At 29.6% G+C, this 15,914-nt stretch overlaps 1 protein-coding gene across 4 annotated transcripts in view; it reads right to left on the reverse strand.

Moving 5' to 3' along the window:
• Positions 1 to 15,914, reverse strand: part of LOC129948548 (potassium voltage-gated channel protein Shaker) — a 190,817-nt gene that overhangs the window by 114,744 nt on the left and 60,159 nt on the right. The window contains exon 1 of one of the 4 annotated variants that reach the window (XM_056059605.1): positions 14,172 to 14,265. The exons of 2 other annotated variants lie outside the window; for them this stretch is intronic. In XM_056059605.1, the coding sequence (XP_055915580.1) occupies positions 14,172 to 14,215 (44 nt within the window). In that variant the 5' untranslated portion in view covers positions 14,216 to 14,265. Of the gene's footprint in view, positions 1 to 8,584; positions 8,724 to 14,171; positions 14,266 to 15,914 lie in introns of those variants that run through there. One more of the 4 variants, XM_056059604.1, reaches the window with a different exon arrangement.

Consider the following 15,914-nt stretch of genomic DNA (forward strand, 5'->3'; position numbering starts at 1 on the left):
AGTTTTAAAGTGATTTTATAACTTTGTCAAGGAATACGCTGTAAGTGTTTTAAAAATAGTTTTAATTTTGAGCTAAATGTTTTTTTACAACTTGAGTTTTAACAAGAAAAAGAACATTTTCATATTGAAATTTTAAATAAAGAACAGATGGTCACACCATATTTATACACCGCAATGTCAAATTGTTGCCACAATGATTCATCCTTTTTTCGATAGAGAAGTAGAAGTGAGTTCATGGAGCAAACAAGCGAAGTTTTTTTTTTGGTTTCTATCTATCCCCTAAAAACAAGGACATCAATAAGTTGAATAGGCTCCTGACCTCCACATTATTTCATCTCACACTTATACACATACACACACATACACAACTCCACAAACACACACACAAGCAAACATACCTGCAGCTAATAAAATAGGACACGAATTGGGAAAAGTCTTGAGAACAAAATAGCTGCAGTAGCTTATTTCTTCTTCTGGAGTAATGCTTTGGTAGGTATAGAAATAGGTACAGATACATATATATAAAAGATCCTTTAAGTGAAGACGCGCAAGGAATGAGTAAACAATATGAGCGATGCTATGTGATTTGATTTGATTTTGTCTGCTGTCGAGATAAACCATCTCAGGGGTTCGGTTGGTATAATGTTCGAAATGAATGTAAATATCCATCCATTCAATTTCAAGATGCAAGTTGGCCTTTGCTGCAGAAAATTCAATTTAGTTTTTCTTTTTTTGTCTTTTCTGTGAAAAATAAAAATCAAATCACGTAAATAAACAAAAACAACAAATAAAACCTTATTCTCACCAAACAACCTAAGTCGTCTTACGTTTTACTTCGCCGTTTTTTCTTTTGCAGAAACATTAATTTTCCTGTTTCTCTAGGTAACCATAGTTAAGTATTTTTTGTGTGCTTTCTTTTTAACTTTTACTATGGTTTGGTATAAGGGGGATGAAATAAGCTTCGTGTTTTCCACTTCTGGTCGGAATAAAAGGATATGCTAATATTTTGGCGCCGGATGACTAATTTGTACGAAAAGTATAGTGTTTGAGAAATTTTTGTACTAAGTATAAGGACTTTTTTCCGTACTATGTATTATGACCTTCAACAATTGATCGGGTATTTCATGTAGTATATAAAGTCATAGTTTATAGCTTATATGGCAATCAAAGTTATTTTCTTTGTTCTTGAAACCAAAAAGAGGAACAGATGATGAAGGGGTAAAGTCGTTTTCGTATGTTTTCATGACTGTTTTAATATTGTTTTTTATTTATTTTCACTCTCCGGGGAAGTTAAATGGTGATTGCCTGGTTTGTAGTGGTATGTTTAGAGTTTTTTTGTGAAAGTATAGAATATTTGAGGATTTACAATGGGTTACCCATTTAGTGGTTTCAAAAGTATAGATCTGGAATTTGATATCTGTTAAACTAAGTTGTGAAACCAGTTGAAAGTCTTACATTTATGAAAACGGATCGCTTAACTATCACACAACACAAAGAAATAGTTAAAACCCACTACAAAAATGGTGATTCTGCAAACAGCCACATATTGTGGTTTAAGAGGAAATTATGGTTTACATAATCATCCAACTACGTAAGCAATTGGCAACATTTAGAAGAAATTTGAAGAGACTGGATTGCTTACAAATTTTGTTTCGCTCGTAAAATTGTTCCCGAATTCCCAAGTGTGTCGATTCCTCGTCGTTCTTAGAAATTAGGACTGTCGGATGGCACATTATGGCGAATTTTGCATTTGGACCTAAACCTACTTCCAGATAAATTCCAGCTCACCCAATAACTGAAGCTAGCTGACCATTCACAATGTCTTAGATACGTCCAATGGGTGCTAGAACAACAGGCGGTGAACGTCAATTTTTCGAACAAAATTTTCTTCAATGACCAAGCACGTTTCTCACTCGCGGGGTATGTTAGTAAACAAAATTGTCCTATTTGGAGTTCTGAGAATCCTCAATTTATTGAAGAGAGGCCATTATATTCACAAAAAGTCACTTTTTGGTGCGCTCATTGGTCCGGAGGTGTAATTGTACCTTACTTATACGAAAACGACGATGGAACGACTGTCCCCGTCAATTCTCAGTGTTATGGACATGTGATAACCGACGTTAACCTTCTATTGAAAAATACAACTTGGAGAATATGTGGTTTCAACAAGACGCAATTGCAAGAGAGATTTCCTGGCCGTAAAATTCTCGTCGTTGCAATATCAACTGGCCACCAAGATCGTGCGATTTGACATCGCTGGACTTTTTTCTTGGGGTTTCGTGAAGGACCGTGTTTGTGCTCATAAACCCTTAACTCTTGAGCACTTAAAAACCAACATTCTTCGAGTTATAGCTAGTTTAGATACCGCCAATACGTATTAAAAGGTGGTCGAAAATTACAATTCTTTTAAATGATGCATTGACATTATGTGTGAGAGACATAATGTCAACGTTCAACCTTTATGATAATAAGAAATATCATGACAAGAAAAATTTTACATGTGTTTTATTTACGGTTAATACTATTGGATAAGAATTTTGCATATTTTAATAAAATAGTTTAGAGAACGAATACCTTTGTCTTATAAGACTCATGAATTCATAACTATTGATTTGTTGTTAAGTTTATATAAAAATATAAAAAAAACTATAGTTTCAAAACAATAATGACATATTTTATACATAACTTCCTTAACTATGCCTTAACTTTGCTTTGATAATGACAATATCTTCACGCACAGTACTGAACCATTTAAACTTTTCCGGACGAATTTATGGTGATGATTGATGATATCATTGTGTTTACTAAATTTTAAAATCCTTAAAATCTCATTGTCTGTAGAAAATACTGTGTAATATTGTTTGTGAAATACCTAGTTCGAAAAATCCTAAATTTTTGAAACACCAATGTTTTGAATAATAAGATGGCTAATTTAGTGCAACAGCTCAAAGTTTTAGATTCAATATAACTGACTAAGAAAGTGCTTAACGAAGGCACAAGTCAAAATTGTATTAGTTTTCAAATTTTCAAAATTTTGCTTGATAATTTTAATGAACGTTTTACTTTTGAAATGTCAGCAGATGTAAGTTTGAAAATAACAGCTATTTAAATAGCTAGCTCGTGATATAATAACTTCAAGAATTGGCCTTATTTTACTTTTGTAAAGTGTAACTACACCAATGTTCAGAATGTGGTCTTATTACACCTAAACAGGGTGAAATAATGCCAATTTCTTTTTATTTCACTTTCAACAGTATGGTTTGTAAAAAATAGGATCGAAACTTTGTATGCACTCAATCTAAATCCTTACCGCCCACCCCCTTCGCCTCATTGCAAAATAATTTAACTTTCTTTCTTTTTACCAATGTTCAATAAGACTAAATGTTTAAAATTGGCAAATATTTCAATTTCTTAAAGTGAACTTATTTTGCGGCACCAAACCCTTTATAGGGACAATTTTTTGTCTTCTTAACTACATTGCACTTTGAAAAAGAACCTTGCATTTGGCTAACTCTTTATTTATTCATATTTTTTAAAGTCATTTCTATTTTTAAACTGTTTAAAAAATATAATTTTTTGATTTTACTTGTATTGTATTTTTCTTTGAAGCCCTTTCGTGTAATTTTCTGGAACCGGCCCTGGTTTTTGATTTATTACCAACAAGAACCTTCTCTGCCATACGCATGAAAACAAAACAAATCAATGTCAGCCACAATTTTTCATATTGCGTGATCTTATTAAAATTGTAAGTAAGAAATGGAATAAAGTCATGCAAATAATAATGGCGGAGAGGAATAAATATCGAATAACATAAAACAATACCCAAAGAAGTTGCTTGAAAGTTTATTCCTACATATATGTGTACGTAATATAGTTGTGGTTATATTGAGTTCAAAATAAAGTATCAAAATAGTTCTCTTATGAATTTTCGCACGTGCTATTTTCAGTTTTGTTCTTATTTATGTTTGTGTTGCTAATTCCAAATGTAAGCTCTTTATCTAACCTAGAATAGTTAAATTCAAAAGAACCGCATATCAAAAAGAATTGCAAAAAACTCTTATACCACCATTGCCATAACCCCCCAGGTTACAAATATCAATACCTTCCACTTGACTTAGGCTAATTGATCCAATAAGTCGATGATTTTTCCCTTAGCGATGTCAACTAAATAAAACCAACATTTTTTTCTGTGATATATGGATGGGAAGTATAAAATTCCCTATTAGAGCTTAAATGTACAATACACTACTAATCGTTAGAATGGGACCAACAATTTGTAATTTGCTTGAGTAAAATTCGTTACTCGTAAACATTGATTACATGTAACCAGGTAGATACATTATATGAATGTTAGTCATACATAAATGTAAGAACAGTATTACTATACGGGCCAAAAGTAAATTTACAATTAAAACATTTTTTTTTTTTAAATTGGCTTTGGGAATATTTTACAATTTTTCTCAAAATGATTATCTATGTAGTAATTCTTTTTGTACGTTTTTTTAAAACTCAAAAGGCTTAGAGGTAGTTTTTTTTATTCCCGCTTTGTCTTATATAGTAAAATATTGAAATTATATGCTCTCTCAAAAAAAAAAGTTTTAAGACAACAAATTGAGTGAGAAATACATCGTCGTTACATAAAATAATGTCCTAAATCTAATAATTGGCAGTGTACATTTTTGAATTTATGCACATGAATAGTTTTAGCTTTGAAATATAATATGGTTCTAAACCAAAATAACCCTCAACTTGGTAAGGAATTTGTTTCCCCATGTGTTGAAATATCATCAACATATCGGAAGCAAATAATTTGAATGAATAACTGACATCGGATGTACATTTTTTTAAATTTATATAAACGTTTTTAAAAATTGAATTAATTGAAAATATATAACATATTGCACTTGTATTTTTAATATTGAATAACATTAAATGTGTTATTGTTTGCAATCTAAAGCATTTTTCATTTGCCATAACAAATTGAAAAAAAGGCTTTTTCTAGGATTTTTAACGCTTTTTTTAGTTAGCATTAATGCTATTTTCAAATGTATGATAGCAAATACAAAAATTAGTCGTAGTTCCAGAAAAAATATCAAGAATAGCAACATTTTTGCAACACTGTAAGAAAATATTAGTGAGTTTTTATTAAGTAAATTAGGCAATTTTCGAACTAAATTCATCTGACGAAAAAAATTGAAGGTGTTAAAATATCCATTGACTAGAAATGCCATTTTAGTTATTTTTATTCAAATCTACCATTGGACATCATTTCAAATCCCAAGAAGATGATGAATTATCCTGCAGAATTTTTTAATTCATTTTACAGCTCAAATTGAGAACATATTATAATTATTACTTTGCACAACATCAATCAAACAAAATGTTTTTATGGCACAAGACCCGCAATCATAATGTCAAAATGAATCCCTATGATTAAATACCAGCGGAGTGTGATATAAATAGAGTCAAATGCACGAACAATTGCTTAAGAAAAATAAAAGTGCGTATACGCCAAAGTGTACCTTTCGTATTTTTATTGAGTCGTTCAAGAGCTTATAAGAAATAATATTGTTAGTTTAAAGGATTGAAATCGATTACGTAAGATTTAATATTTTAAAATTGACATTTGCCTAAGTGTACCAAATAAAGACTTTTTGTGGTAAAATTTGAATAAAATAAAAGTTTAGGTGCGATAAGAAAAAGTTATATTTACATATATGATTAGCTCCTACTTTTATTTCATTTCAGAATTAATGACTATTACAATATGCCTTGTAGTTAATGACAAGGGAGTTGTTATTGGTGATATTTTGTTTTAAAGACATACTCCAAAAAAAATAACTCCTCTGGATTTATTCGTGAAGTTTCTTACCCTTCTAGCTTCCAACTAAGGAACTTTTTTGGACAATTATTATTATGAATAGCTCTGTCCTACGTGGACTATGACATACTTAGGCCAGTTCATTAGCTCATTGTAATATCACATGAATCTTGAGACTTTCTTCTAGGCTCAATGAAACCAGTTTGAGTCCCTTATGAAACGTAAAAGACTGATTATGTTAATATGATTAAGATCGTTTAGATCGTTTTAAAACTATTCTACTTGGAAATTTTTGCGTTCATGAGTTGAGCATGTACAGAGAAGGTGAAGAACTGTTTCTCCCTCTTTCTCATCCATATGCAGCTTCTGCAAAAGTCATTTCAGAATACGCCTAGCAGCGTGGCGTGCTTTCCTATTAGAAAGTGCCCGGTTATGACACCGATTTTTAAGGTTATATGCGATCTCCCTAGAGAAAGCAAGCACCTAGTGATCTAGTGTAGACCAGTATCGTGACCTGACACATGGTGATGATATCCCACCTTTTGTTTGACATTTTTAGAGCTTCTTGCATCACCTATAGTCAAATGTGCTAGAATGGTTTGTTCTGTATCATTTCTGGTGAGTTCATACACTTACAATTTCCTGAGAATTCTCTTTGGTCCGGCACCCAGCAAATGTGAATATTAAACTGCTGTGCTATTATCCATTATAGTCGGCGGTTGTGGACTTTTAAAAAGTTCGTAGAGACAGAGTCCAAAAATTTGATAGCGGCCTAACTGTCTGAAAAAACTCGGAAATCAAATGTTTATATCAAGTTTTTCTAAAGCCGGGACAAGACTTTTTTATAACGAAAAGTTCCATCTAAAACACGTTACAATGATTGGGAGGATGGAAAGAGAGACTTTATTTCAGTCATTTAGAGTACACGCCTCCAACAACCCCTTCATTTGTTTTATTGATAATACCTTTGAAAGTTAATCTAATATTTATATTCATAACATATTTTGGAGTTCCAACTGCATCAAACTTGTAGAGTAGATTTCCTTGTGCGAACCATCAAAAAGTTCTCTATTCGAAAATCACCAAAGGTCCCTAACTACTCCGATCATAACGTTATTTAAAATTAATAAACTTTAGATAGATTCTAAATAAATAAATAAATTAGGTGGGACAAGATTCCGTTGAAAACTAGGGCCTAGTGACTTACAACTCTCAACCATTGCTATGTGCGAGTAGTATTGTCAGGGATGGAGGAGATCTACACTTTTAAACCGAATCCGAACGGCTAATTTGAAAAAGCACTTTTCATGACGAAAAATTTGTCTTGGAGGATGTGTAAATTGATTGCTAGATGCAATACCCGTGATGGTAAAGGAAGGGATAGAACCCAAGACCTCTGGCATGACAGATTCCTTAAAAAAAATGCAGAAAAATGCAAATATCTAGATTGACAAAAAAAACTATAAACTCTGCCGCTCTAGCGACTATTTAAACCCTTAAAATATAAATTTGTTATTCTAGATTTTTTTTTTTCATTCAAAATATCCTTTAAAATGTGGTGCATCCAATTTAATTATCAAATAAACACTTAAGGTAAAAATAAGTTCTACTTTGTTTTTGTTGACAAATTTTCAAACTTAAATAGAAATGATATACGCTTCTTCTAAAGAAAAGAATATTTAGACTTTAGTAGTAAGATTTTCTCATGTAAAATAGGTTCTAAAAAAAATAAGATACAATTTGAATAACGTCCAAAAATTCAAAATTTCAATTATTCAATTTTTTCCTTTGTAAACACCTAAATGATAAATTTTATCATCTACACCGCATAGAAAATTTAAATACATATATTTCAAATAGGTAATATAAGAGTGTGTTGAAACCACGCCCCCTTTCTTTAATGCATTTCAATTACATTAAATCAATACCCCAAAATATGAACATTTAAGTTTTAGATTGTTTACTTTTTTGTTATACAAAATCTTCCTCTTTGACGTGTGTTCTAATTTTCAGAATCTTAAAATTTCTTCTACAATTTTTGGCAATCTTCAAAGTTCTTCTTTTTCTCAACTTCTTTTGCTTTGAAATTAAAAATTAAGTGTCCAACATTTTAACAAATATTATAATTTAAAATTATCAGTCATTTTTGGTGTAAAGATTAGAGTAGGTCCGAAAATTGGATCAGCTTAAAACTCTTAGTATCAGGCTTAAAAAGAAGCAACAAACAGAACAAGTTACTACTGAAAACTTATTTTATTGAGTTATTGGGCTTCTTCTATTAATAACCACTAAATTAACTATTTAGAAAAGCAATACTGCTTACAATTTGAACGATTTGCAGTTTTATAATTCCACTTTTCATATATTATATGCTCCCGATTACATATACGTACACAGACACATAACAACTAAATCAATCAATTAATTAAAATAAAACTAACTAAAAATCGATCAAAATTATGGAAGCCGAATTACATATTTATCTATATTAACGATTAACATCTAAAATTATTGATTTTCTCAAGTCAGCAATTTGTATTTTCTCTTTGAAACTAAAACCAAGTTCTTTTCTTGCATAATTTCATTTGCACTTAACACGTGCCTATTCAATGCAAATAATATATGCACCTCCAGCTAAAAAGCACACAACTTATAATCAGGCTTGGAATCACTCAAAACGTCTAGCCTTCCATGATTTTACAAGCGTTGCATAATAATTAGCATAATTACATAATAATTTAGATATCAATAGAAAAAACGAACCGTTCCCTTTTCTTCTTCTTACGTATCTCCGCAGGAGATTTCTGATCACCGCCGGCTCCGCCAACTCTTGCATACATATCAAAACAGCCACTAATCCAATGCGTAAATACTTTTGGGGATGATTTTATAAAATTTAAAGAACACCAATTTTACTAAACGCTAAGCCACATTTTTAAATTTGTGTGGATTTTTCTTCTATTTTTTTCGACACTCATTTGTCAGCTAATTTCACGAGTAAAATTATTTAATATTAACATTTGGTGTCTTGAAATTAATTTTATTAGCACTAAATTTTATTTGTTATAAATATTTTATGTTTTATTCTATTTTATTTATTTTGTTTTGTTTATTGTTTTAAACACATTTTGTACAAAAAAATCAAAATTATATAGACATTAATTAAAATATAACCGATTCTTACGGAATAAAATAACGTAAATAAAATCCACTGCAGGGCTTTAAGTTGCAAAAAAAAGAAATTTGTTAAAAGCATAAACATTCAAAGCATATTATTGGTGAACTTTTTTAATTTAATTTTACCTTCCAATTGGCGCTGGAAGGGTTGTTTTGACATGTTTCTTTTGTTGTTGCTGTTGTTAGTGTCTTTCTTTTCTTTTGCTTTCGGGTAATATGAAAGGGTTTTCAGGAAAAAAGTTTACATTAAACGTCAGTTTTTCTTGGTTGTCTTTTTTGTGTTCTTGTTAACATTTTTCCAGTCAATGAAAAGTTTTTTTTTTCTTTTATCTTATTTTATTTTTCCACATTGCATAATATCTAGAGATATGCTTGTTGGTATAAATCGACTCAAAGGTTTATGAAAGCTTTGGATTTTTTTGTGGTTTTTATGAACTTTTTTTAAGATTCACTGGATTACGGTATTTCATTTTAAATTCTTCTTTGCATATATGCTGGAGCTATAAGGGCAAGTTTTGTTGCAAAATTCAGAAGTTTTAAAAGTGGATAAGAGCAAAGAGATTGAAACTTTAGTTTTACTGTAAAATGAGGTATCGTTAAGCATGAACAATGCCAACACCAAAAGTATTTCTTTATATTAGATTGTTTTCTTAACTTTTATGTATGGAACTGATTTAAAGAATAACTTCAAGGGATTTTTCTACAAAGAGGTTTGAAAAGTGGTCGAAAACTATATATCGTCTCCTTTAATCAAATTGATGCAAAAATGAATAGTTTTGAAAAATACGGTAAGGGTTTGGTTTCTGAGAAACTGCCTCATTAACTTGATAAAATTGAGCTCAAAATTCATAGAATTGCGATTATTTTGTGTCGCAGTACCAATGGCATTCTAAGTTTTGGTATATCAAAGGATATTGTGAATTTTACCAACTTATTAACTATAAATTCATACATTTCGGCAAATTATTTAATAATTTGTTTAAAAAGTTGTCTTAAGATTACATGTTCCACATTGAGACTGTAAGATGTTATGATGTGCCTTAGGTTGTTAAAACAATAACCTGCCTTAAAACAACTTTTTTTTTAAAGAATTCATCTACTCTTACCTGTATATTACTGCTTCAGTAACTTTACCATTCAAATACTTCTTATAAAAAAACATTATACACAAAAAACAAACAAAAATTTAAAGAAGTAACAAATTATTAAAATAAATAAACAAAATTGTGTATTTGGGAAGCACTGATTTTGTACTGACATAACAACCCTGAGCAACAAATGACAACAACTAGATTTTGATGCTGTAACTTAATTGGAGACAATTTATATTTAAATGAATAATTATGAATTTATCTTTGTCTTGTTTGTGTTGTCTTAAGTAATTATTTAATCTTTTAGTTAATCAAGACACTTAATTAAGCAAATCGGTAATTCGTAATTGGTTAAGAAATAAGACAAACTGTTATACCTTTACATATTTTGCTAGATATTCCTCTGAGCAAAAGTTGTGCAGCTAAAACTGTGGGTAGAAAGATAATCTTTTTATTTTGTTAGCTTTGAGATTGTGACGTCGTATACTTTTATATATAATTGTAGTGCACATAAGTGTTATTTTCATTTTTTTAAATAATTTCAAATTATTCCTACTAAGACCACTGGCTAAATAAACTATCAACAAACAACGATACCGTATCGTACACTAAAGCAAATTCAGCCGAATCCAAAATGGATCAGAAAAATGCGTCATAAATTATGTCCACATCCATGAAACATCATAAACAATGAATGAGAATGTTCTCTGAATAGTTGCAGGGACAGTTTTCAAGTTTTTTCAACAAACAAAATTTCCGAATTTCAACCTATAATTACCGACACTTATAAGATCCAAGAAGATTAGAGTTTGGCGTAAAACTCAAGTGTAGTGCCAAGCCTTTAACCTTTAACACCAAATTGTATAGGTTGAAAAATAACTTCTAACTAAACATTTAAAATTTTCATTTCATTTTAACATTTCTAAAAGTTTAACGTCTCCAGGTCCAGAATCAAAATCAAAAGTTTTTAGAGAGATTTTCTTATCCTTTAGAGAGAAGATTCGTCAGGCACGTTTTTGTTTTACTGATAATAACATTAAAAGATTTAGAAAGGACTTTCAAGAAATTGAGCTGGTGTTTTTCCATAGCAATTTAAAAAAAAAGTGACATTTTAGTTGATCCCAAAGTTCTTTTTGAAACATTGATTGATTACAAAAAACATTACCTAACGTCAAAAATATTTATCATCTCTAATATGTTGTTAACAAAAATTGATCATACCTTAAAAATTATAGAACTCGTTAAAAAATATCGTTTTTGACATCTAGCTATCATCTAGTGTCTTTTAAAGACACTTTTTGAGAAACAATTTAATGTTATGATCAAGAACTTAGCTTGCAAGTCGCTACAGTGACTGAGTTCTTTGTCAGTACTATCGCATTATTCTATTCTTTTCTAAGGCGTTAATTGTCTCGGACTTGTCTGCGACTTCACATAAACTCACAAAAAATAGTTCAGCGATCTTGGAGGCCTCAACTTCAAATAAGCACAAATCAAGTGAAAACTATTTAAAAGACAAGCTATAAAAAAGTATTGTAAAGAAGTTGTTTAAAAAACAAAAACCCTTACTTTTTTTTGAAAAATTGTAGCGTAATTTTTTTCCGAAACTATGTTGTTAGCAATTAAAGACATAAAGATATTATTTTGGGTGGTGCAACAGTCGGTTGAGAACTAGGGCCTAGTGACTTACAACAAAAAACATTATTTTTAACGTTTTGTAAAATATTTGAAAAACACAAGATTGGTACAATCTAATTTTTGAATCAAATATCTAGAGAAATAAAATGCACGACTGTGTCTTACGAATTTTCTAATGTATGTATCCATGAATCTGTTTTAAAATTATATTACATTACATAAATGTGCAGAGTAGAGAACACAACACCTTGAGCAACTAGACTATGTAAGGTGATAACAACACAAGACATTAATACAAGACAGAAGGACAAAATAGAAAGAACAACAGAAAGAGAGAACACATGACAACAGCACACGATAGGTTTCGAGACGGTCCCCCATCTTTCTACGCTCATTGATGCTTGTTTTCGGTGATCGATGGGAACCGAAGCTTTATCAGTGACTAGGCCGTTGCCTGTTTAAAAATATTTCCTGTATTGTTTTCAAAAATGTAAACGCCATTTGATTGCCCAAAAAAACCTAAAATGTTCAACATTTTTATTTGAAAATCGTTAGAGCAGTTGCTTACAGCTTATTAATAATATACGTTTTACATTTTAATTTCAGTATATCGAATTTCGAACAAAAAATGTGATTATTATTCTAAAAATCAAAAATAAAAACCTTGACATTTTAGATCATTAATATTATTGAGACAGTATTAAAGCTTGTGCAGAAAAAATATTGAAATTGGTTCATTAGTTCTTAAGAAAACTTAAAAACCAAATAACGGTTCTGATAGGGGTACTCTTCTGGAGCAAAACAACAAACATATTTTGTTATTGAAAGATGCTAAATTAAGAAAAAAAATTCGAAAATTAAAACAAAAATCAATCGGTTTGTTTTTTAGAAAATTAGAATTTTCTACCAAAATATGTATTTCGACTACTGTTAAATATTTAATTAAAGGGATCAAACATAATTTCAAAATGTAGTTTTTAAAACAAGATAGTTTTCTTAGAAAAATCTAAACCGCATTTTTTGTATGAGAAATAAAGACTTTCAAAAAAGAAACTTAAAATTATAAAACATAAATAACACTAAAATTTTAAAATTAAAATCATACTTATTTTATTAAATGCAAAATATTATTGTTAACTTTAAGATTTCTTTTTCAAAAATCAAATCGACAATTAAAATAAATAAAATTTAAAAGACTTATGCAAAATGATTTTCGACTCAACAGACGAGCATGAGCAGCCTCCTTTTTAGAAAGAATATAATGAAAGGCCCTATACTTGACCTGGTAGTGATAGCTATACACAACGCTATCACGTCTTCTGCAATTATTCCTAGAAAGTTTGAAGCTTGGCCAGAAAAATTATCTTCTCGGACAGGTTCCATTTTTTGGCCCACCGGTTTCACAAGAGCCCAATCAAACATCCGAAACAAAATGATTGTTGCATCTTGCCGACAAAGGGTGGGCAATAAAAACCCGCATTTGAATTTATGTGCCACAGCACACGATTTTTTGTTCACATCTAAAAAAAACTACCCAATGATTCAGTTTGGAGAGTTAGTACCCTTTTGGTTTTTGTATGTCGATCATCAAACTCAATTTTCAAATGCAAATAAATTTCACCAAAAATAAGAAATAATTTTTTAGACAATGAAATTAAGTGATTATTTTATATAGTGGCCAATTGATTTTATAGTTTCGAATAATTTCACGGGTGAGATAATTTCTCTGATCAATAAAGTTGCCCTGTAATAAAGGAATTTAAGTTCCTTGTTTAAAAATACATATACAGACAAATGGACGGTAATAAATGGATTTATTATCTGCTAGACTTGCTATAATTTTGTTCATTTAAGTAACTACTATAACTTCGATATCAATAATTGTACAGTTATAAAATATGCATAAATTAATCTTAATTCAGTAGAAAATTTCCAATTGATTTATTATCATTCAAAACAATAACCATGTGGCATGCACGTGCAATATATTTCAATAAAATTAATATTATTTACAGAAAGATTTCATCGCTACCAATATGATGGTTTGAATCATTGAGTTCGAGAAGAATATATACTACAAATAAATTGCTTTAATTTATCATTCCCAAAACACAAATGCAAGTCGTCCAATGAATAAACTCAATTTTACATATTTAACAAAGTGCAAAAATTATTTAATGTTTTATTTTTTGTATTTATTATTGACAAAATGTAATATGGTAACAGTTTGAGGTCAATATAAAATTCAGTTCAATGCATCAGGCAGACTATACTCGTCTGTATGTATGTATGTTGATCGTCATTCAATTGGAAAGGAAATTAGGTTATGACAATAAAGCAATATTAATAAATGTACGTATGTGCATTTGAGAATATGTAAATAAATAATTTCTATAAGAACGCACCGAACTCAGAATTTGGAATTTTATTGAAAATAAAATTACCTAATAGCTTTCGTTAAGCCACCTTGTGTTGAGATGTGTGCCATTCATAAATTCCATTTGGGCAGAATTATAGATATTTTTTTGTATCTTTTTGAATAAAATTATATTTTATTGATTTTTTTTATTCACAATATTTTCAACACTTGATTTTATTTCTAACTTTATATTTTTTTCTGGTTGGTGTGTTTATCTATTATTACACTCAACACACATCGCACAGCGATTTATCACATTTTGTCACAGCCATCACCTTGTTACAGAAATTTTCAAAATTTTCTTTCACAATTTCCAAATTTAACTTTTGGATAAGATATAAATACATATATGTATGTAAAAACATATAATTTCTTGATTTTTTAAATAATATTAATAATTTTTTTTTAAATATATTAAAAACACTCGATAATCTCCAGACGGGTGAAATACAAAAATATTATAATTATCTTAAAGGAAATGACAACAAGAACAATTAACCCGAATTTAAATAAGAAAAGTGGAAGAAAAGCCTCGCGAGTGTTTCGCGAATAAACACCTCCCTTTTCATCTAACTAACTGATGCACGTTCTTAAGATTGTTATTTTTCTCTTAAAAATATCTGACCAGTTCAGATAATTTTTTTTAATTTTCATATACTACTTGGACAGAGTACACGCATACTTTCTACAGACATAAATATGTTTGTTTGTATGAAGTTAAGTGCTGACACTACGCGACGCGACGATACGACCAAGAAGACGCAGATTTTCATTTTTGTTTTGTAAAAATAATAATCTCTATTAAATTGAGAGAAAGATTTAAATTTAGTTATGCCGCTGTCTGGCACATTATTTTTGTTTAAAAATGTTTACTTTTCATTTCTTTATTTGAAAGAAAAAAAACTAATGATAATTTGTCTTACAGAATGTTACGAGTATACTGAAATGGCGCTTAAATTGATTTGCTAAATTTGTATATACGAAAAGTCTTAAATGTTTTAATAAACAAACAGGTAAATACATTTTAAATTGGGTAAATACACAATCAGTTTAAAATCCAAATAAAAAATTGTTTTTTACTGAAAAAATTAATTTTAGCTCATTCATTAAGATTTCAGCTGATTTGTTTCAGACAAAGAAACTCTTTTCTTTTCTGACACATTGAATTTTTATAAAAAAAGGAGGTTTTCTGGTTCGATCATGTAAATATTGAAACTTTTATGTTTTATTAATCACTTCTTCAGATAATTATTGCAAAAAACAAAAATATTGGACGCATTTTCATCGGATGAAATGCAATTTTTATATTAATTTTCAGTCTTAGAAAATAGATGAAATGAGGTAAAGGAGGCTTGGCAATACCTTCCAAGGACATCAGAAAGTAAAACGATTGTTTTTATAAACAGAATATGAGCTGTTAAAAGAGCAATTTGACAAAATAATGTTTCTACTTTTTTTTCTAATTTTAATTATTAAACTTACTCTCGTAGTTTAAACGAAGATACATTTTTTTGAACCTTTAACATCTTATCAAAATATTGGCTATGATGCAAACACATTGACAACGTCTTACTAATGCCCATAAAAACTTCTTACTTTCACTGTTTTGTTGTAAGACGAATTGAAATTTTAAAAACTTGAAAAATGTATGCTTAAAAGTTGTTTCTGTAGAGAAAGTGAAGACTTCCAATTCAGTAGTACTTTCTCAAAGTTGTTTTAAAAAAAAATCTAAAAATAAAATTTTTTGAAAAACTTAACGTGTTTAAAA

The sequence above is a fragment of the Eupeodes corollae genome, chromosome 2, assembly GCF_945859685.1.
Source record: "Eupeodes corollae chromosome 2, idEupCoro1.1, whole genome shotgun sequence".
NCBI lineage: Eukaryota > Metazoa > Arthropoda > Insecta > Diptera > Syrphidae > Eupeodes > Eupeodes corollae.